This window comes from Microplitis mediator, chromosome 6 (assembly GCF_029852145.1).
Source record: "Microplitis mediator isolate UGA2020A chromosome 6, iyMicMedi2.1, whole genome shotgun sequence".
NCBI lineage: Eukaryota > Metazoa > Arthropoda > Insecta > Hymenoptera > Braconidae > Microplitis > Microplitis mediator.
The window spans coordinates 5815798-5841236 of NC_079974.1; the positions used below are offsets into that span (position 1 = coordinate 5815798).

The following is a 25439-nucleotide window of genomic DNA, read 5'->3' on the forward strand; positions in this document are numbered from 1 at the left end:
CTCAGATTAGTCTCATACGATTTGTAGTCAATCAAAGAAGACATTAAATTAATCCACGCAAGTATTACCTTAACCGGAGTAATAATAAAAAATCTTCAATGCCCGTGATATCTGACCATGGTCAGTTTTGTTTAATCAGGGCACAACCCCCACGAGTCCATACCTCTCTTGGGCCAAACACTGCTACCATATCAGGAAATAAAGAGACTCTGATCGAAGTGCGTTTGGAAAGGCCCCCCGTAGTACCATTCTCCCTGCGCTTGTCAACAGGTTGTTCATGGATAAGTGGTGGGACGCAACTTCTCCCCATACCCTAAAAAAGGATTTACTCCACTTGTTATCTTTCGGATTTAGAACAAGCTATTATCCACTTGTTTAGACCCTAAATTAATTTTTTACTTTCCAAGCTGTTGATGCTCTGATTATGTAAGCGGAATCGAAAATGGAGGACAGCTCAGGGGGGTTAATCGAGAAGGTGCTAAATCCAAAAAAAGTAAAAAAAATCCCATTTTCGACGCACATACAAATCCTAATGAGTGATGATTGTTGGAAGAAAATTTTCGCCATTTATTTTCTCATATTGTGGCTAATATTCATTTGAAATTTCAAGTTTGTAGGTCATATGGTTGAAAACTATGCAAATTTCCATTTTAGACGCTCCCGCAAACCCCCAAAAAAGTTAATTTTCTGAAAAAAATCGGTCTATCGGTTGACCCTGCGGGCCAGCCCCAAAACTTACCGCTGTTTTCGAGCTTCTTGAGCTCGAAAAAATTATTGTAAACACATTTTCGAGCTCTTCGAACTCAAAAATACTTTTGTATGCCATTGTATTCGAATCAAACCGTTTTTTAGCATTTATTTCTCCCACGATATCTCGCGAACGAATTAATCGATTTTGATGGTTGAGGCGGCAATCGACGCATTTTATTGAGTTCTAGAGCTGATTAGATTTTGGATTTGTTTGGTTGAGTTATTTCAAAGATATTCGCAAATAACCGGTTTTTACCATTTTTCTCTTCCGCGATATCTCTCGAAAAAATTAACCGATTGAGAAGGTTGAGGTCGCATTCGACGCGGCTCATAAATTTCTAGAGCTGATTAGATTCTGAAGTCGATCGTTCAACTCGTTTCTGAGAAATCAACAAAAAACTACAAAAAAATTTTTTTATTTTCTCGTAATTTGCCAATATTTTCGATTCTACTTGACCAAACAATCTGAAATTTTCAGGAAAGTTGATGGCCAACAAGCTCTTTCGATTGCCACGTCAACCATTCAAATCGATTCATTAGTTAAAAAGTTACAAAAAGTTTACACACACACACGCACATACACTCGGACATCATTCTGAAAATAGTCAGAATAACTTCCTAGGACCTCAGAACGTCGACATCCGATGAAAACTCGATTTTCGAAAATCGGGGTGAAAACAATAACTTCCCGAATTTTTGAAAATTTACAATTTTCTTAGCGGGAAGTTAAAAAAGAAAAAATTCATCCCTAGCGGTTTTGGTGCCGCCGTGGAAACTCGGAAAAAACTCGACAGAAACCTGGTGTTTCGAAGGAGTTACGACAGTGTTTTCGCGGTAGAAATGTGGCGTTTCGTGTGCATTATATATATAGTTATTATTATGTTCAATCACACAAAACTTTACTTAGCAAATTTTTATCCTGAAGTTGAGGTTATTTAGTATATTATGTAAATGTAAATACACCGTGACGAAGAGAGTACATAGGTGTATGCAATGTTTAATCAGGGCATCACTTCCAAGTCATCGATTATTCTTAAATCAAATGAATTATTTAAGATAAACCAATATGATCAATAATTTAATTTAAAAAATAATATACTTATACCCTGATTAAACAAAACGATTTGTGAGGATTAAAACTGTTTTTATCGTTTTAAATCGTCATCAATCGTCAATTGATGATTATAAACGATTACATTTCTAATCGCTTTAAATCGTCACGACTCGTCAATCGATGATTAAAGAGGATCAAAAATGATTACATTTGAATCGTTTTAAATCGTCATTGATCGTCTTTAATCGTAAAATAATATTGCAATTTCTGGTTACGCATAAAGATTAAAAACGATTTATGACGATTTGAAATTTTAATCTTCATGAATCGTTTTTAATCGTAAAATAATATATCGTCTTTTGACAATTAGAGACGATTAAATGTGAAAAACCATGACGATTATGACAGTTAATACTTTATTCTAATTTGAAATAAATTTTTCTATTAAAAAATAGAATATCATTTACTTTGAAACAACGTTTTTCATAATCAAATCCTAGTATACACTACATTATATACTTAATACCGTTGGAAAGCCGCGAATCTATTAAAAAAGTTCCAAGAAAATATCGACAGTACACCCTCAAAACACCGCAAAAACTTTAACAAAACTCCGTGTCAAAGCCGTTAAAACTCCGACGATACACTGACGAAACTACGCGAAAACCCTAACAAAACCCGGAGAAATACCGATAAAACTCCAAGAAAACAACGGCAAAACACCGCCGACAGTCCAAAAAAACACAGTGAAAACACCGGGTGAACACCGACCAAACTCGAAGAAAACACGAGAGAAACCTTGTCTCGTAACTGCACAAGAAACACCGCCCTTCTACCATTAAAACACCGTCGTAACTCCGTTGATACACTGTGGAAACACTGTAAGGGAGTTAACGCCGTCGAAACTCCGTGTTTTCACTACGTTTCTACGGTGTCATCAAAACCGCTAGGGATCCTATTGAGTTTCTCGTATTATAGCTAATATTGGTTTAAATTCTAATTCTGCCGTTCTCTTTATTGAAAAACGTGTTCAGTCGAGTTAAAGGTTTTACCTGGTGAAAATGTCCGGTAACCAAATTTCTCCTTAAAACGATTTTAAGTAACCTAGAACTATGGCAACTAGAAAAATCCAACAAAAAAATCGCATCGTAAGTTTCTTTCTTCTGTAAAAAAAAAAGACCAAAATTCTGATTTTATGCAAATATATGCATGCATGTATAAATTTTTGAACCAATGGTATTTTTGGACCGAACTCGATGAATTATGATAGATTATGACAAAATTCTTTGGAAATTCCACCATGAGGACAAATGCAAAAAAAAGATTTCTATAAAAAGCGCGATTATGCTTGAGGAGTGCAAAAAATTGATTTAAGGATTTTTATCAGAGAAATCGATCAACTTAGCTACTATAAGCCCGACTAGAATTTTTCATAAGGGCCTGACGAGGTCTTTATCAGGTTAACCTTATTTCAAATAAGGTCCCGATCAGGGTATCCTGACGAGGATCCTGATATGGATGTAACGCTTAAGACCCATGCGGTCGTTATCGGGATTGCCTTATCAGGTCCTTACCAGGATATCCTTATCAAATCCTTATCAGGATAACCTTATTAGTAATTATTTTTTAAAAAATATTAAATTGCGAAAAAAAAAATAATAGAATTTTAATTCGATCGAGAATGTTATCTATTGTATTGAGAGCATTAAATAGAGGAAGTAAACATATTTATTATTGATGAAAAAATCCCGATGACTACTGGGCTCGAACCTGCGTCCTTCCTATTCAAAGTCCTCGATGCTATCCACTGCGCTGACATACTCATGTGATCTTGAAAGTGTAAATATAATATTCATTATGATGTCAAAGAATAACTGATGAAGAAGTATAAAATCTGTGCTGCAATGATTGACGTGATTTCTATATAATATTCTTTTGTACTTTGTTTAATTTTTAGCCTGTAAATGAAATATTTAAAGGGATGGTATAACTTTTTTCTGAATAAGGATATCCTGACGAGGTCCTGATTAGGAACTCGTCAGGTTGACTTGATGGCAAATATCTTTTTTTTACATAAGGATATCCTGAAGAGGTTCTGATCAGGAACTCGTCAGGTTAACCCGATGGCAAATAACTTTTTTTTGAATAAGGATATCCGGACGCGGTCCTGATCAGGATCTCGTCAGGTTGACGCGATGGCAAATAACTTTTTTTTTAATAGGGATATTCTGACGAGGTCCTGATCAGGATCTCGTCAGGCTGACCCGATGGCAAATAACTTTTCTTTGAATAAGAATATCCTGATGAGGTCCTGACAAGGAACTTGTCAGGTGTGCCCTAATAAGGCAAACCTTATATTAACCTGATAAGGTCCTTATGGTACTTCAGGCTACTCAAGAAGAAATTCTAGTCGGGAGAAATTTTTAAGAGCAATAAACCCGTAATAATTATAATTGAATATCATAAAATGGAGCTAAGTTATAGATAATTGAATGAAAACATTTTAAATTTCCATCTTAAATGAATGGGAAAATTTTTTAAATGGATAGTGAGTTCTTAAAATTAAAATGAAGGACTAAAATTTTGTGAGAGTTTTTTTTCGATATGTACAATAATATTTGGTCACGGTAGTTATACGAAGTATGGTAACCGGTTGTCCGAGTTGGCCAGCTCCAAAAGTTCTTGTGGTTTTAGAGCTTCCAAATTCTGAAAATTGCATTGTGTGACGCATTTGCTATCACAATCGAATAATTTGCGCGAGAGATAATCTTGATGAAATATTTCCAAAAAAGGGTTTTTGTTGGATAACATTAGAATCACTTCATTAATTGACTCTCAAATCGGAATAAAGCCTGGTAAATCGTATCGAATATTGCATTGAACATCAAAATCGGTGTATTTGTTAAGAAGATAACGAGAACAAAAATATTTAAAAAAGTAATTTTCCTCTTTTTCCTAAATGGCATAATGTAATTCATCAAGAAAATTCCAAAAATTATGTCATATCTCTGTAATTCTTCTATTTTTCGATTGCCGCATGATTCCTTGTAATCGGTATAGTTTTGAAAAGTCGTCAAAGCCCTGATTAATAACTCCGATTGAAAACGTCCCATCGGATTTAATCGGAAAGTAATAGAAAAACTCTGGGCATCGGTTGGCCCTGCGGGCCAGCCCCAAAAATTCCTGCTGTTTTCGAGCTCCCTGAGCTTGAAAACATTAGTGTAGTTATATTTTCGAGTTCTTCTAGCTCAAAAATACTCTTGCATTCGAATTTTTTTTCTTGAGCTTTTCAAGTTATAACAAGTTACGTTTTATGTTAAAGTTTCGAAATTTATGAATCGGAAATCATCAATAAAAACGCGTTTTTTAAATTTTTACTTCATTATATTCAATAAAATAAATGGATTTAATCAGAAATCAATGTAAGAAATCAAACTAAAGATTAAAATGAGTTTTGACTCTGATTACAGCGTTAATGTATAAAATATCTGAAAAAAATGTTAAAAACTACGTTTTTTCAATATTTTTGTGGATGACATGATTTGAACTAAAGAACAAGTAACATTACTGTATGTAGTGATCCACAGAGACCATAAACACAAAGAGTTAGCATGATTTAGAATACATTATATTATATTGTATGATGATTTATCAGGGAAAAATAACTTAAAATGTTATTTTTCAAACTCTTCGACGCTGATATCTTTTGAACTAATGAACCGATTTTGACGTTCTATGTGACAATCGACGCGTTTTATTTAGTTCTAAAGCTGATTAGATTTTGAAGACAATCAGTTAAGGCGTTTCGAAGATACTCCGAAAAAACCGTTTTCCACCATTTCTTTCTCCAACGATATCGCTCGAACGAATTAATCGATTTTGATGGTTGAGGCAGCAATCAACGCATTTTGTTTAGTTCTACAGCTGATTAGATTTTGAAATCAATCGATCGAGTCATTTCTGATAAAATTTGAAAAAACTAAAAAATTTTTTTTTTTTCGTATTTCTTTCATACTTCAGAGTATATTGATCGATGTATCTAAAATTTCCAGGAAATTTGACGGCCAACAAGCTTTTTTGATTGGTGGAAGAATCGTCCTGATCGGTTAATTAGTTAAAAATTTATAGCAAGCTTACACACGTACATACACCGACACACACACACACGCATACATACAGACACTCAGACATCATTCTGAAAATGGTAACACTTGCTTCCTAGGACCTCAAAACTTCGTCATCTAATTAAAACTCGGTTTTCTAAAATCGGACCGAAACCAATAATTTCCCGAGATTTTTAAAACTTTCAATTTTCTTAGCGGGAAGTTAAAAAAAAAGATTATTTTCCGATTAAATCTGATTGAAAATCTTTAATCAGATTCAAAATCGGAAAATAATTGAAAAATAAAACTTATCGTTTTCCTATTGAATCCGTTCGAATCTGATTGAAATTCAATTGGAGACTTTGAACGCTCCTGAGCATTTCCGATTGAAAATTTTGTTCCGGTTGAAACTGATAGAATTTCGATTAAGTTTTAATTATATTCAATCGAATTCAATCGGAGTTTTTTAAAAGGATAGAAACGTCCATAAAATGAACAGTATTTACAATTTTTCTGATATTTAATACTCTAACGATCCGATCTGATTCATAACTAGTAAAATTATTAATATATAGAAATTCTATCGATTTCTGTCAAAATTCATTCATTTTGTCAAGAACAATCATCATAGAAGGGATCTTTTTTTGAGTTTGAACAGAGAGAATCGGTTTCTGTAGTCATGAAATATCATGAATAAAAGTTAAAAAAATAAAGTTATTGGTATTTTTCATTGAATAACTTCCAACTTTGAACGAAATTGCGAAAAAAACATGTTATCTTTCTCTTCTGTATTTATTGCTCTACGAATCACTATAATAGCTTAATTAGTTTTAAAGAAATTTTCATTCAAAGATTAAAAAAATAATATTTATTTTCTATTATCGTTGAATGTGTTGTAATTTCAAAAGCTTAAGATATCAGCGGAAAAACTGACTTCCTCTGTAAAAAATGGCGCAAAGTATGCATCTATCGCAGTAAAAATTATTGAAATCAAAATAATCACAAAGTACCTCAGTGGCACATAATAAAAAGTTAAAATTTTTCTTTCCGCCGATTAGGTATAATTTTTATATAATATAAAAAAAAAAGTTGAATTTAAAAATAATATGGATAAACTTGGCGAGTCAGTACTATATTCATTTATGACTTATTCAAGTTGATACTGACTCGCCAAGTTTATCCGTATAATTTTTTAAATTTCATTTTTTTTAGATTATATAGAAATTATACCTAATCGGCGGAAAGAAAAATTTTAACTTTTTATTATGTGCCACTCAGGTACTCGGAGATTATTTCGATTTCAATAATTTTCAGTGCGATAGATGTATACTTGGCGCCCTTTTTTACAGTTGAAATCTGTTTTTCGGCGGACTCCACTTGTTTTTGTTAAAAAAAAATCAAAGATAAATCTCCAATTCATAAAGTATAAAAACTTCGTAAAAATATTATGATTATCTATGCCCATATACCGTGATAATTCTCTGGTAATCCTATTGGGAATTTTTAATATAAATTTGCTCACTCAAAGTTGCGGCTTTGCGAAAAATTACTCTATCCACGGGATGAATAGAGTGCTTCAGAGCGAATTTTTCAGTATACATCAAATTAAAAATAAATTCTTAACAATCTTGTAAAGAATTATAAAATAAGCATAAACAAGATCTAGGTTATTAAAATTTCCACAGAATCTACTTTAAATGAAATATATTAGCATAAAAATTATTTTCGTAGACTACAATTTGTTAGAGCCAGCAAAAAAAATGGTTTAGATCTACGTAAATCTACACGGAAAAAAATAATCGGTAGCCGCTACCGATTGGCAATTGGTAGCCGGTACTGATTATTTTTCGATAGCCGCTACCGATTAATTTTCGGTAACAGCTACCGATAATTTCGGTAGCAGTTACCGATTTTTTTTCGGTAGCTGCTACCGATTATTTCGGTAGCTATTACCGATTTTTTTTCGGTAGCTGCTACCGATTATTTCGGTGGCTATTACCGATTTTTTTGGTATCAGTTACGTACACACACACACGCACTCGCACACACGCGTACACAAACGCACACATGCTTACACAGGGGAACACACGTGCACACAGGCGTGCACACATGCACACACGCACGGATACACACACACGTGCACTCGAGCACACGCACGCACGGACACACGCGCGTATGCACACGCACACTCGTGCACACACACGTGCACTCAAGCACACGCACGCACGGACACATACGCGCGTATGCACACGCACACTCGTACACACATCCCGTGTAACATCTCTCAGAAATAGTTTTTTTATGTCCATTGAAATTCGTCTGTAGAACCGAAATAATCGGTTGCAGTTACCGATTTCAACCGGTAACTGCTCCGAAATAATCGGTTACAGCTACCGATTATTTTGGTAGCTGCTACCAAAAAATAATCGGTAACGGCTACCGATTATTTTTTTCCGTGTAAGAAGTAGAAAAGAATAGATCCGTGTATTTTTTTTTCCTACCTCATGAGAAAATTAAACTAAGTTCAACTGACAGCAAAAAAATGAAGTATCTCGTAAAATTTTTATTGAAAAGCTGTATTGATATTTTGAGAAAATTATCCGTTCAAAATTTATTAACGTTTATCCATATATTCATTAAAATAAACATATCTAAGAAAAATTAAAAGACAGATTTTTATTCGTATATGCGGCTATTTTAATTAAAAAAGATGCTTTGTATTTTAAAAATTCATTTGTTTGCCGCGTTTTCTTTCTCTTTTTAATATACGTTTACGGCTATTTCTGTCTCTTTCTACAATATATATATATATAGCACAAATGTCGATAGTAAAATTATAGAATTTGAAAAATACTTATATTTGGCGCATGAGACGTTTCTATGGGGTATAACTTCTTAAGTACTAGACCGAATGATTCGATTCAGGTTGCAATCGAAAGCAAGTCATTTATTTATATGATGTATCTAAGGTCATTTTAGATCGAAATTCAACAGATTTTTTCAAATTTGATAATTAAATTTATATGTCAACATACTAATGGTTGGTTCGGGTATAGATACACGGCCAAAATTCTTGCGCTCTCACATTGTTCGATGCATACTTGGCGCGAGACTTGACCGCGTCTCTTGATTAGCTTCATATTGAAAATATTTTAGCTTGAAAAGCTCAAAAACAGTAGCATAAAAATAATTTTGATTATAAAATTTCAAAAATATTAAAAAACTTATGATTCACTTAGCAGCGTCAACAGTTTTTTTTAACCTTATTGATCAGGCCGAAATTTCTCCGATCTGTGGGGAGTTGAAAAATATTCAGATTTTCTGAGTTCGAAGAGTTCAATATTGTGAGAAGTTTTAGTTTTTAGCCCGTAGAGTCAACCATTTTCCAGATTTTATTTTTTTTATTATTCGCTGTGATTAAATGAAGAATTTCAATCATTTTTTAGCTATAATTTCTGGGATTCAAAAAATAATCGACTCAGGTCTTTGCAGACTCTAACTTTAAATATTTCTGTTCATTTTTGGTTACAGCACGTAAAATGGGTTGCTTTGGAAGTAAAGATAAACTCAGCAAAGAAGACATGGATTTTCTCAAGTCACATACGCGTTATGATGAAGCGACTATCAAGGAATGGTATAAAGGGTTCAAAGTAAGCCAATTTTTATATTTTTTTACTTTAAATTTGAAAGTTTCAATTATATAATTAGTTCATATGGAACCGAAACATGTGCGATCCGAGTAGAGCCCCGTAAAAATGATTTAATGTTATGTTCACAAGAATTAATTTACTATTCAAGAATTCAATGTCAAATGAATTAATTTTTCTGAATCAGCCATTTTTTATATTTTTTATATAAGCGAATGCTTATAACTTTCTAGAATGCAAAAATTTTTTACTTCCCTAATGGGCCATTTTTTTTTTGCTTTTTAGATTAAATTACAGAACAAAAAATTTAAAAAATTTAAAGGTTTGCATATCGAACGCTTATGTTGTATTTCGAATAGTTAATTCAATTTTATACATGATCGATATAATATTCCTCTTTAATAACAAAAATTTTTTTTATACGATTAAACCGTGTATTCCTTCAATGTACGATATCGGTGAAATTTCATTACTTAATTTATAAAATAATATCTTATACATCTTGTGGAATCAGTATTATATTCAAGTGTTGGTTTGGTGGCACAAGCGAAGCGAGTGCTGTCAATCCACGAGAGTATAATAAATATAAGCTAATAATAAGTATAATAACTCAAGCTTAAATAACTTTTGAACAGATAGATTTATCAAAAAATCATAAAGGATTTTTTTTTTGTAGAGCGTTAAATTTCCCACAAAAATATATCCTGGGCTTATTTGTACAATACGTCATTATAGAGATATAAAATTTCAAACTTGAAATTTTTTTTTTCCCATGTTATTTAAATGGGAAATAGAAAATCGTAATCAGGGAGTACTTAATATCCTACCAAAAACAGATTCTCTGTATAAAGTCGCGTCAAGTACACGTTTAAAATTTTTTAAAAGTAAAGGAAAATTATTTTTACACGAAAAGAAAGTCAAATCGAAAAATACCAAGTACCTAATATGATTCAAAATCATGGTAAACATTTTCATAAAATTTCAAAAAAAATTAAATAACAAAATTTCAATTTACTTGGTGTGCGTTACTACATTTATTGAAGTAAAATTAGTTTATAAATAAAATAAAAAAAAAATCTTTTTAACTTCTCGCTAAGAAAATTATAAATTATCAAAAATTCGGGAAGTTATTGTTTTCACCCCGATTTTCGAAAATCGAATTTTCATCAGATGTCAACGTTTTGAGGTCCTAGGAAGCTATTCTGACTATTTTCAGGATGATGTCCGATTATCTGTATGTATGTGTGTGTGTGTGTGTGTGTGTGTGTGTGTGTGTGTGTGTGTGTGTTTTTAATGAATTGACCGATTGAGATGGTTGAGGTGGCAATCGAAAGAGTTTGTTGGCCGTCAATTTTCCTGAAAATTTTAGATCGATCGATAAGATAGACTAAGACATTAAAGAAATACGAAAAAAAAAAAATTTTTTTTTAGTTTTTTTTTTAATTTTTCAGAAACGGCTCGATCGATCGATTTTAAAATCTAATCAGCTCTAGAACACAATAAAGCATGTCGATTGCCACCTCAACCATCTCAATCGGTTAATGCGTTCAAGAGATATCGTTGGCGAAAGAAATGGAGGAAAACGGTTTTTTTCATTTATCTTTGAAGTGACTGATTCGATCAATTCGTAAATTTAGGCAGCTCTAGAAATCAATAAGACGCGTCGATTGCCGCCTCAACCATTAAAGTCGGTCAATTCGTTCGTGAGATATCGTGGGAGATAGAAATGTTAAAAAACGGTTTTTTAACTTCCCGCTAAGAAAATCGACGATTTTCGAAAAATTGGGAAGTTATTGTTTCGAAAACAATGGCATACAAAAGTATTCTCGAGCTCGAAGAGCTCGAAAATGTATGCATGACAATGTTTTCGAACTCCAGGCAAAGTCAAGATGCCAACCCACCAGCCAATCATACCAACGAATGCAGGTATCCGTACGGGCAGAAATTGGTAGAGGACATATTTTTATATACAATATACCATTATTATTATTACATATATTGAGATATACATATCATAAAGTAAACTATACGTCGTAGCATTCCATTCTAAACTAATTATTATTGCATTTGTAATTAGTTTTAAGGTGATAAATAAATAAATCAAATAAAATACAACTTGTTGTGAATAACTAAACATTTTATTTAAATGTGGTAGTATAAGCACCGACTTTGTCGCGAATACATTTTCGAGCTCGATTTCACTCGAACGAATAAATCGATTGAGATGGTTGAGGCGGTAATCGACGCGTTTTATTGAATTCTAGTGCTGATTAAATTTTGGAATTGATCGATCGAGCCGTTCTGAACAATTCGAAAAAAACTGAAAAAAAATTTTTTTTTTTTGTGTTTCTTTTATATCTTAGAGTCCATTAGATCGATTTGAAATTTGCAGAAAAGTTGACGACCACCAAACTCTTTCGATTGCCACCTCAACCATCTCAATCGGTCAATTCATTAAAAAGATATCAAGAGTTTACATCCATACACACACACACACACACACACACACACACACACACACACACACACGCACTCACACACATGCGTACACAAACGCACACACGCTTACACAGGGGAACACACGTGCACACAGGCGTGCACACATACACACACACACACCAACACACACACACACACGCACTTACACACATGCGTACACAAACGCACACACGCTTACACAGGGGAACACACACACACACACACAGGCGTGCACACATACACACACACACACACACACACACACACACACGCACTCACACACATGCGTACACAAACGCACACACGCTTACACAGGGGAACACACGTGCACACAGGCGTGCACACACACACACACACACACACACACACACACACGCACTCACACACATGCGTACACAAACGCACACACGCTTACACAGGAGAACACACGTGCACACAGGCGTGCACACATACACACACACACACCAACACACACACACACACGCACTTACACACATGCGTACACAAACGCACACACGCTTACACAGGGGAACACACACACACACACAGGCGTGCACACATACACACACACACACACACACACACACACACACACACGCACACACACACGCACTCACACACATGCGTACACAAACGCACACACGCTTACACAGGGGAACACACGTGCACACAGGCGTGCACACACACACACACACACACACACACACACACACACACACACACACACACACACACACACGCACTCACACACATGCGTACACAAACGCACACACGCTTACACAGGGGAACACACGTGCACACAGGCGTGCACACATACACACACACACACACACACACACGCACACACACACACACACACACACACACACACACACATACAGACACTCGGACATCCTTCTGAAAATAGTCAGAATAACTTCCTAGGACCTCAAAACGTCAACATCTGATGAAAACTCGATTTTCGAAAATCGGGGTGAAACCAATAACCTCTCGAATTTTTGAAAATTAACAATTTTCTTAGCGGGAAGTTAAATAGTATATTACACACCTGGGAAAGTAAAGTAAGAAATGTCTCGGCTTCGCCTCGGCCAACAATTACATGTGATCTGAGGCTTTCTTATTTACTTCCCGAGGAGTGTATACTATTTTTCTCCTCGACGGGGCGGAAAGCGGCAACTTCGTTTTGCACAGTGGGACGAAAGTTGACGCTTTCCGCCCGGAGGTGAGAAAAAATAATTAATATTTAAAAAAAAAAAAATTAATAAAAACAAAAACATCAAAGTATTCGAACGTACATACCTAAATAGTTCATACGAGACTAAAATATAATAAAATAGCTTATAACAAAAGACAATAATGGAATCACCTTCCAAATATAAAATAAAATATGTAAGAAACAATTCTTGACATTGATAGAAAAAGTCCCGGAAAAAGATCCAAGTAGCGAAAGTTGCTTACAAATTAATTAAAAGTTAGTGTCAAGTAATCGGGATCTTCATTTTGAATAGTAATTTTATTTTTTCAAACGCGGGTGATAATTTCATCATAACTGTTGGAAGTAAATTGTTATTTTATGTTTAATAATCAGATAAAAGAATGTGTATTTACTCTGTTTAGAAAATCTTATAGAATCCAATAAATTCTCATAAACTCCTAAAGAGATTTTATGAAGAATGAATGAATCCTATGAGAAGTGCTATTGTTAAGTATAAGGGGACTTGGCATGAATAACTCGGTCTATAATAAGTCTGATCAGAACAACTCGGTCATTACAACTCTGGTAAAAACAACTCCGTACAAAAACAACTCCGGTCAAAACAATTCGATACAAAAATAGATTTTCTACTTTCAAGTATAGGCATTGCGAGAGAACATGAGCATGTATGATTAAGGCTTGCTCAATCTTGCATGATGTATGAGTAGTTATTTTGGGGGTAATAGGCGTCTCGGTCCCCGGACAAAATATCCCCGACAGAATATCCTCACCAAAATATCCCCAGACAAAATATCCCTGGTCAAAATATCAACCTGGGTTGGATATACACAAAACATGTGAAAAATGGGCACAGTACTATTTCAAGCATATAGGTTAATATATTTTATAACTAAATACACACGAAACATGTGAAAAATGCGCACAGTTTTATTTCAAGCGTCTACAGTGAAGAATGGTTTTCGACAAAATATCCTTATAATCCTTATAGCATATTTAATATTGATTTAAAGTGATTTGAAATAGTCATAGTTAAAAAGAAATATTATTTTGTTTTGATTACGTAAATTGTAAAAAAACGTTATTATCGTAATCATAAAGTTATAAATTCAGTTGGAACTGACAAATATACATACATGAGTAATTAATAAAAACTATAAAATTATATATATATATATATATATATATATATATATATATATAAGGGCGAGCAATTGACGATTAAAACAGTTAGTACACACTTAGCAGGGGTTCTAGGCCAGAATATCCAATGTAAAAAGATCCAATGCAAAAATAACCATGAAAAATATCCAATGGAAAAATATCCAGTAGAAAAAATATCCATAAGTAATAATTACCACTTGAAATAAATCCTTGTTCAAAAATATCCATAACCGCTTTGCCGATCGGTATCCACTAATTATAAGATTTATTATCAGTAATTATATATTAAACACATTTAAATTATAATAATCCATCAAACATATCATATTATTAACATGTTCTATATCTATTTCATGAGCCATTAATAAAAAAATACCCTATTTTCTAACAGTTACAACACATTTGTTTTATCATTATTGCATATATAAATATTCATTAAAACATCTATATTTTTACAATAATCGTATTAAAAATATCCATGTATAAATTGTTGTTTTCATATCAATGAACCACTTTTGCAAAGAATTATTATTCGCAACCGAATGGCCTAAATATCAAATAATAAAAATTTTTGTATGATCAGTCCTGAGTGTATTTAACGCTTCAGACATGAAAAGATATGACCAGACATAAACAGGCATGGACAAGTATGGACAGGCCTGATCATTTCTAATTTCAGGCCTGATCATACATGAACAGGCATGATCAGGTCTAATTTCAGACCTGATCATACATGAACAGGCATGGTCAGTTCTGATCATTTTTTCCCGGGTTCCTTAACCTTGATCCATAATCATTATGGCAAAAACAGTTCCAAGAATTGCTATTTTGGATATTTTTGAGAATTGATTATTTTCATTTGGATATGTTTATTAATGGATAATTTTTTCAATAGATATTATTGCATTGGAGATTTTTCATGGATATTTTTGCATTGGATATTTTTATGATGGATATTCTGACCGGTCACCTTAGCAGGTACTTAGCACCTAGAAATCAGCTGGGAGGTGTAGAGAAGGGCTGAGGACGCCTATTAGCGAGGTTCTTACTCTACACTCTCCAGCTTACCAAGTACATATATCTCTACTGTACTCTTCGTGCTAGTCAAGTCCAGTCCACTTATTGTAAACTCTAGTTCGTTAATCTATTGTAAAGCTCGTTTGTTTATATGAAAATCTAGTCAGTTAATTAATTTAATTTTAAAATGCATGTTAATAAAAATCAGTGCCATGACGCAGAGTCATCTCTAATAGTCTCGTCAAAATGGCAATCAAGTATTTTGCAGTCCACGTCCAGAATTTCCTACGTTTAATTTAAGAGATCATCGATGTGAGTCAGCATATAATTTAATTACGAGTTCTCTAAACGCGAAGTTCTCATATTTCAAATCTTGTTACATTTTACTTTTCCTTAATTTGTTTCGTATTATAAATCTTGGAATTCATTGATAATTTATTGGTAAGAAATGATTTAGAAAAATTGTTTGAGCTATATTATTATGTTACAAAAAGTCATAACGAACAAATCGTAATTGTGTAAGATAAATTATTCAAATAGATTGTATTACTCATGAGATCAGATCCAGGATCTCCTATTAACTTATATTAATTATAATAATTCTTTTAATATCTTTCTAATGTACATGTACATATATTTCAGTCATCTACGTTTGTTAAATAATCAGAATGTTAATGAAATCAATAAAATAATATTATAATAATAAAAATATATTATAAAATAAATTCCTTACATCATTTCCTCATCCTGTAATCAAGCTGCGTACTCAGTTATGCTAGGTATTTCAAAACCCAGTTGCTCACTCTTTGAGTAGCCGGACAAGAAGGATTGGTCGAGTTTCCCAGTACGGGGGAATAAGGGCATACGTTTACAAATTTTTATTTATTAATTAAATAATGTTGAATGAAATGATTTTTAAATGTATATGAGTAAAATGAAACACTGTTTTTATAAATTAAAAAAAAGTTTTATGTACTGAATCAATTCATAAAATCGTCCTTGAGAAATTATACAAAATCTAAAAAAAAATTTTTTCGTTTATTATTTTTCACAGTCTATTCAATCGAATGATTTGAAATTCTCTGGAAAGTTGGTGGCCGATGAGTTCTTTCAATTGCCGCAAAAACCATCTAAATCGGTTAATTCATTAAAAAGTTATAATGAGTTCACACACACACACACACACACACACGCGCGCGCGCGCGCGGGCATCATTCTAAAAATAGTCAGAATAGTTTCCTAGTACCTCAAAAAAGGTGAAACTTGAAATTGCGATTTTCGCAAATCGGGGTGAAAACTATAACTTCCCAAATTTTTCGAAAATTGTCGATTTTCATAGTGGGAAGTTAAAAAATAATGGCTTTCTTGGACGAATCCGTTTCCCATAATCGTTAATTTTAAAACAATTTTGCTTATAAAATGAATATGAGCGAAAATAAATAAATTAGGTCTCTATAATTTAATAAGTTCGACTTCAAACTAAGACACGTAAGTTATTGGAGATCGGTTGTTTGCTAAGGAAAGATTTTTTCATTTGTCCGTTAGTGTACATACGGTACTTGATTGAGATAGATCCCATTTGATCTCTTGATGTTGGTTGAATATAGCTACTATCGACTGTAAGCAAAGGTGGTATTTGTGGACGACACAAACACAAAACAGCTATCACAAATAAGGTTTGAAATACGACAAATCATTTAGAGATGTACTTTGTACTAGTTATAGATGATTAGATGTCAGGATACTAGATGCAAAGTAGGAACCTCATCAAGTTTTATCGGTTTTAATTATAGTGTCTACAATAAGTAGTGACTAGAATCCAAGTCGATTAGCAAATGCTAGCTTGTTCTTTTGTAGAGTAAATTGTACAATGAGACACTAAAGTGTCAACTTTCGAGCTGCAGCATATAATTTTTAGAACACTGATTGGTAGGTCTCTTGTGGCAAGAGAGTGTTAGTAAAAAAACTATAGGGCTTTAAGGACTTCTTATAGAGAGCCGCCGACTAGGCAGTCATTCCTCAAACCACTCCGTTGCTTTAATGTCTATGTATTTAATTATTTCAGCGAGAATAATGCAATAATAATCAATAGTGAATTTTTTGTGCACTTAAGAAAAAGTACACAGTAAAGAATTTTCGTAGAATTAACACAAATCCCGTGTTAAAAAACGTTTTACGCTTATTTATGTGATATTTTAACATATATATCGACGTGTGAAAAAAGTTACTCATAGGTATGTTAAAAGTAACAGAAATGAAGCTTAAAATATTGTGTGTTGATTTGACATTAACATTTAAAAAGCGTTTCTTCTGTATAAAATAATATCTGCGTGTATTAACAACAGATGTTATTTTTTACTGTGCACATGATGTTACTTTCTTTTTCTGTAAAGTATAAATTCAAATTCCGCAGCTAATTTCTTTATTAATTCAATGTTTATCTAATGTTAGACACTTAGAAATTATTGCTAATATCGTACTTTTATTTTTATTTTGCAGCAAGACTGTCCTAACGGTAGGCTGACGCCTGCCAAATTTGTTGATATGTACAAAATGTTTTTCCCTTCTGGTAACGCCGAAGAATTTTGCGATCATGTTTTTCGAACTTTTGACATGGATAAAAATGGTTACATCGATTTTAAGGTTAGTACCAATACAATTAATGATAAAACATATATTTTGATGATAAATCATAATAATTTGATGCACAAACTCACACACACACACATATACACATATATATACACGCGGGTGCGTGAAAGCTAGGACGTCATTTTGAAAATGGTTGAGATGACTTTCAAGTTGACATTTAATGAATACTCGGCTTTCAAATTTAAGACAGAAAACAATAACTTTTCTATTTTTAAAAAAACTTTCAACTTTCTCAACTGGAAGTAAAAAAATTCTCACCAATTTTAGATCTTTATTTAAATTTCAAGAACTTATATTGGAAAACAAAAATTTTGAACCGCATGGCAGCTCTTCTGATTTTAACCCGTTGCTAATCCATTTTTTATTTTTTCCATTTAAATAACATTGAAAAATAATTTTTTAAAACTTTTTCCTTCCGCTCACCGTTTTAAAAATTTTTTTTTGCATTTTGACTTATGAGCTTTTGTAGAGGACTAAATTTGCTACACGGTAAGAAATATTTTGCGGATCACTATCCCTGTGGAAAAGGTCTTATAAAATCTCATTAAAAAAATTGGCTATAAGAAAACGATCAGTATTTGTCCACGAAAAATCTCAAAAATTCTGATACCATTATTTTCTCATAGATGGTGCATCGAAAAAAATTTTTTAACATATCTCAGTTTGGGCGTAGACGCCATACTGTACGGTATCGAAGATTTTTATAGGTTATAAAATTTTATGTATAGATGATTCGACCATTGCGGGAATAGTAACATTGGCCATAGTTGTCGCGGACGCCGCAATTTTTGTATGGCCGTCAGGCCCATACTGCGTTGCCGTATTCACAATGCTTCTGGCCGATAAACCTAGTCTAACGACATCTATGTAGTTTTGGTGGTAATACGATAGTATACATTGATTGACACGCCAGAAATTATGGCGGGAAAAACTAGTAGCATTGTGCCCTCGGCATTGTAGTATGGGTTTCAGGGCCATGCTGTTTCGCCGTACCTGCTATGCATACGTGTAAGCAATACAATAGCTCCAGTACTATACAGTATAGTAAATAACGCCATACTTCTGGGACTCGATACAATACTGTCTTGGAATACTTCACATACTATTTTAGTATCTGTCTCGAGGCCATACCAGCATGGTGTTGAACGTCATGCATTTCTTACCGTGTACAAAAAAGGTCCTTTGAGTCGAGTCCGTAACTCAATTAGATTTCTACACAAATCGCTTCTTAGATTAAAATTTCGTAAAAATAACACTAAATCTCATCTAGCGGCCAATTATTGATAATGGATAAAAAATGTAAGGAACAATTTTGTAGAAAATTTTATGCCCTACAATTTTTGTAATCAAACAATTTATCCTAACTCTCAAAGTTTAGTAACTACAGTCTTTTAAAATATAAAATCGGGGAAAAATTTATTTTTTACGTCTCCAACAACTAATTTAATAGATCTACGTGAAAAAGACGAACCGAAAAATTGTGATATAAATACTGATACTGCATAAGTTGTGCGTGAATTTTAGACCTAACATAAATAATCAAGTTACTTAAACAGTTTAAAAAAAGTTTCTTAAATATATAAGACTTACAAAACCAGTACTATCTGTAAATTTATTAATTTAAACAATTTTACTGCCGTCAGATTTTAGTAAGTCCGATGACATACTATTGCTGGGTTCGACTTTTTCACGTAGATCTATAAAATTAGTTTTTGGAGACGTAAAAAATAAATTTTTTCCCGATTTTATATTTTAAGAGGCTGTAGTTACTAAGCTTTGAGAGTTACGACAAATTGTTCGATTAAAAAAAATTGTAGCGCATAAAATTTCCTACAAAATTGTCATTTACATTTTTTATCCATTATCAATAATTTGGGCGCTAGATGAGATTTAGTGTTATATTTACGAAATTTTAATCTAAGAAGCGATTTGTGTAGAAATCTTATCGAGTTACGGACTCGACTTAAAGGACCTTTTTTGTAACAAATTAAGTCCTACAAAAGTTCATAAATCAAAATGCAAAAAAAAAAATTTTAATACGGTGATCGGAAGGAAAAAGTTACAAAAATCTGGAAGTCGGTTGGCTCGGGAGGCCAGCACCAAAATTTCCCGCTGTTTTCGAGCTCAAGGAGCTTGAAAACATCACTGTGAATATATTTTCGAGCTCGAAAATGCTATTACGTGCAATCATTTTTTTATGAGCTTTTCAAGCTCTAACAAGTTACGTTTGACGCTAGAGTTTGAAAAGTTAAGAATCGAAAATCATTAATGAAGAAGTGGCTTTTAAATTTTTATTCTCGATTATGTTCTCTGAAATAAATGTATTGAGGCAGAAATCAATTTCAGTGATCAAAATCAAGATTTGAATGAGTTTTGACTTAGGTCAGAGCAATAATATATGGAATATCCGAGAAAAATAGTAAAGACTGGGTTTTTTCAATCTTTCGCTGACAATATGATTAAAACTAAAATACAAGTTAGATGACATTATATGAAGATCAGAAGACATTATAAAGAGAAAGAGTTAGCATGATTTCAGACACATTGTAGCACATTATATTTGGAATTATCCGGAAAAAATAACATAAAATGTTATTTTTTTAACTTTTCATCACCGTTATCTTTTCAACTAATCAATCGATTTCGATGTTTAAGGTGACAATCGGCGCGTTTTCTCGAATTCTAGAGCTGGTTAAAATTTGAAATCGATCGATTCAGCTGTTTCGAAGATATTTGGAAAAACCCGTGTTTCACCATTTCTTTCTCCAACGATATCTCTTGAACAAATTAACCGATTCAGATGGTCAAGGTCGCAATCGACGCGGCTTATAAAGTTCTGGAGCTGATTAGATTTTGAAGTCGATCGTTTAACTCGCTTCTGAAAAATCAATAAAAAACTAAAAAAAAAAATTTTTTTTTTCGTAATTCGCAAATATTTTTGAGTCTACTTGACCAAATGATCTGAAATTTTCAGGAAAGTTGATGGCAAACAAGCTCTTTCGATTGCCGCCTTAACCATCCAAATCGGTTCATTAGTTAAAAAGTTATAGACCGGTCACACACATACACACACACACACACACACACACACACACACACACACACACACACACACATACATACATACAGACACTCGGACATCATTCTGAAAATAGTCAGAATAGCTTCCTAGGACCTCAAAACGTCGACATCTGAAGAAATTTCGATTTTCGCAAATCGGGGTAAAAACAATAACTTCCCGAATTTTTCGAAAATCGTCTATTTTCTTAGCGGGAAGTTTAAAAATTATTTTTCACTGTTATGTAAATGGGAAAAATAAAAAATGGATTAGCAGCGGGTTAAAATCGGAATTAAGAGCTGCCATGCGGCTCAAAATTTTTGTTTTTCCACCGACTACAAGATTTTCAGGTGGGACTTAATAAAAAAAAATGAAGCACCCTAATACATATATATATACACTAATGCAAAAAATTAAAGGAGCAGAAAAATTTTATAAATTTTTTAGTGATTTTTGGAAGGCTGTAACTTGGTAAAAAAAAATCGTATCGAAAATTTAAAAAAAGCAATTTATAGCTTGAAATCTCTAGTTTAGGTGTATTTTTTTCAAAATTTTTTAAAAGCTCCGATTATTGTGCAAACATGAGAAATACCGCGAGCCAAAAAATTTCTAAATTTTTTTTTTTTTCCGAAGAGCCTACGGACCGCGGAAAAATTCTTTCAACTAAACGAATGCATACATCGTTTAGCAAATTTATTCAGCTTCAATTTGGTTTTTTTTTAACCTCGTAGGACGATTTGTCGCAGAGATATCAGCCTTCAAACAGAAAATGATCCTTTTGGCTTTGATCTTCGATATTTCAGGTACCAATGATCGCACAGAAAGTTGAAGGGCGGCGTTGAAAACTTGAATAAATTCCCTACAAGACCCTGTCATCATTTTTTGAAAAAAAAAATTTTTTTTATTTTTAATATCCATTAGAAGAAAGTACAAAAAAATGACTTTTTTTGGTTTTTTAGTAAATCTACCGCTACTCTGCAAATATCGATAAAAAAAATAATGTTGCCAGGGACTTTTTTAGCTTAATGTACCCCCAAGACCCCTGTAAATTTTTAAATTGATCTATCGAACCGTTTTTTGGGAATCATCGATCAAAGTTAAGCTAAACAATTAAAGGAGCAAGTTTTGTTCCTTTAATTGTGTAATCATAATCAAAATGAAAAACATTTTTTTTTTCGACTTTTCTCAAATTTTTGCGTTGGTAACTCAGCAAATGCAAGGAAATGACAAAAAAAAATAAAAAATTTCCAAAAAATGTCAAAAAAAATCAAAGAAAAAAAAAAAATTGAAACTTGTTTTTTGTGTTCTAAATTTTTTTTTTGACATTTTTTGGAAATTTTTTATTTTTTTTGTCATTTCCTTGCATTTGCCGAGTTACCAACGCAAAAATTTGAGAAAAGTCGAAAAAAAAAAATTTTTTCGTTTTGATTATGATTACACAATTAAAGGAACAAAACTTGCTCCTTTAATTGTTTAGCTTAACTTTGATCGATGATTCCCAAAAAACGGTTCGATAGATCAATTTAAAAATTTACAGGGGTCTTGGGGGTACATTAAGCTAAAAAAGTCCCTGGCAACATTATTTTTTTTATCGATATTTGCAGAGTAGCGGTTGATTTACTAAAAAACCAAAAAAAGTCATTTTTTTGTACTTTCTTCTAATGGATGTTAAAAATAAAAAAAATTTTTTTTTTCAAAAAATGATGACAGGGTCTTGTAGGGAATTTATTCAAGTTTTTAACGCCGCCCTTCAACTTTCTGTGCGATCATTGGTACCTGAAATATCGAAGATCAAAGCCAAAAGGATCATTTTCTGTTTGAAGGCTGATATCTCTGCGACAAATCGTCCTACGAGGTTAAAAAAAAAACCAAATTGAAGCTGAATAAATTTGCTAAACGATGTATGCATTCGTTTAGTTGAAATAATTTTTCCGCGGTCCGTAGGCTCTTAGGAAAAAAAAAAAAAATTTAGAAATTTTTTGGCTCGCGGTATTTCTCATGTTTGCGCAATAATCGGAGCTTTTAAAAAATTTTGAAAAAAATACACCTAAACTAGAGATTTCAAGCTATAAATTGCTTTTTTTAAATATTCGATACGATTTTTTTTCACCAAGTTACAGCCTTCCAAAATTCACTAAAAAATTTATAAAATTTTTCTGCTCCTTTAATTTTTTGCATTAGTGTATATATACATACTGTGCAAACTCTATATAAGGACACTCGATTTTACGTCGAACTCCGTAAAACGTCGAAATTTCTTGACTTTGGTTGGTTTACATTGTTGTCTATACAATAATACACTCCATATAGCATCACGCTCACTCTAATTAACGACAACAATAAGGCATTACTAATTACTAGGTAGTATTGACTAAGTTGCCATAATCAATAGAAATGTAGTTGTGTACGTTCTCTAGTTTGCTGTTTTATTGCTCTATTACCTGGCCCGTATTTACTTTTACTGAAATACCGAAGATTCTAAGAAATGCAGTTTTTTGCTTGTTGTATTAATGAACTTACACATGTTCTCAACTGCTTGGCTTTCGTTAAGTTAGTTACACGTTATCATAATCTCTCAGTTGCTTACAAACCCTCAAACTGCAAGAATGGCGAGTAAAAGAAAATCTTTGTGTGCTGACGAAAAAGTTTTATTACTACGCTCTGTAGAATCTGGTAAAAAAATTAGTGATGTTGGGAGACGGTTTGGATTTAGTCACTCTACCGTGTCTACCATATGGAAAAATAAAGAAAAAATTCTGCAAGCCGAGGAAGATTGAAGATCTGTCAAAAGATTGAAGAAACCTCAATATGAAGACCTTGATCAGGCGATGTTAGCGTGGTTTTACAGATAACGGCAAAATAATATTCCTATCTCGGGACCAATCATGAAAGCTAAAGCAGAACATTTTGCTGAAGAACTTTCATTAAGTGCTTTCAAAGCATCAGAAGGATGGCTTGGAAAGTTCAAACGATGTCACCATATCAATTGTGGTCAAATAAATGAAGAAGCACGCAGTGTCGATATCAGTGTGACTGACGACTGGATTAATAGAGTGTGGCCTGAATTGAAAGAAAAGTATGCTCCGAGTGACATTTTTAACATTGACGAAGCCGGTATTTTTTTCCCGTTGACTCCTGATAAGGTAAAGTACCCAGTAGTTGAACAGGTTCCGAAGTAAAACGTATTTGACCCTACTTTTAATATATAAAGTTGTATTTATTAGTTCAAATTAATGATTTTCATGAAAATATAAACAATTTTGAATTGATTGAAGCGCAAAATAACGCAGATAATCGAATATTTATATTTTGACAACGTTTTTAAGATAGACTATGAAAGGAGTAGTAGTTGAACGATCAACTCTGACAAGCCGCAGTAGTTGAACACTCCGGGAGCAGTAGTTAAACTAATAAAATTTATGGCAATAGGCACACCAAAATTTTTCAACGTTTTATTGAAATATCAAAAGAATTATAATATGTTATTGAATAATATTAAAAATAATACTCTGAATACGTAATATGATGATTTATAAATGAGAAATATTTGAATTTAATTTTTTAATTACATTTTCTATTACTCAAGGTTGAATTTGAGTCAAAACGATTTCAATAACGTAAATAACTTTCGAAGGAGTGAATTTAGCAAAAAATATTAAGAGACCTTTTTTGTAGAGCATTAAATTTCCTTCAAAAATTGGTCATGGTCTTTATTAGATATTTATTGATTCGTCAGTTACAAAATTCAAAAGTAAAAATGTTAAATAGAAAAAAATATATCAATTTATTAAGTTTAATTAATCGAAAACGGCTTGTCTGACGAAAATTTTCAATCAGACCTTTTTTGTAGGGAATTTAATTTTACATAAGAAAAAATGGAAATTAATTTTTTTTACTCCCATGTTTTAGCAGTTCTGACGTAAAACATCAAATTATGAATTAAAATTAAAAATAGAGATGATAGACCTCGTAAAACTAATATTAAGGGCTCAAACTTTCATGAAATTTTTTTTTTGTCATTCTGAATAATATTTTCGATATAGCTATGAAAAAAAAAAAATTGTAAATTTTTTGGCCCAGTCTAGTATTTAGAAAAGACTATTTCATTGGGTGGTATAATTTTTTTTACTTAAAATGATGATATACCGTTTTTTTTACTGATTGTTCGGCTTACGGTATAGTATCTTATTCATGAAATAAATAGCATCTATCGGCTATTTTCGACATGTCAACTTTAAAGTTAAAAAATATATAATTTTTTTGAGTTATCATTGAAAAAACTTACAGTAATCAATTACTCTAT

General features: G+C 32.6%; 2 protein-coding genes across 7 annotated transcripts in view; both read left to right on the forward strand.

Moving 5' to 3' along the window:
* The window catches only part of LOC130669308 (neurocalcin homolog), a 131687-nt gene that overhangs the window by 39049 nt on the left and 67199 nt on the right, over positions 1–25439 (forward strand). The window lies entirely within an intron of this gene.
* The window catches only part of LOC130669309 (neuronal calcium sensor 2), an 89536-nt gene that overhangs the window by 38911 nt on the left and 25186 nt on the right, over positions 1–25439 (forward strand). For 3 of the 4 annotated variants that reach the window (XM_057472111.1, XM_057472110.1, XM_057472113.1), the window contains 2 exons: positions 9439–9557; positions 17926–18069. In XM_057472111.1, coding sequence (XP_057328094.1) covers positions 9447–9557; positions 17926–18069 — 255 coding nt within the window. In that variant the 5' untranslated portion in view covers positions 9439–9446. Of the gene's footprint in view, positions 1–9431; positions 9558–17925; positions 18070–25439 lie in introns of all 4 variants that reach the window. The other variant, XM_057472112.1, reaches the window with a different exon arrangement.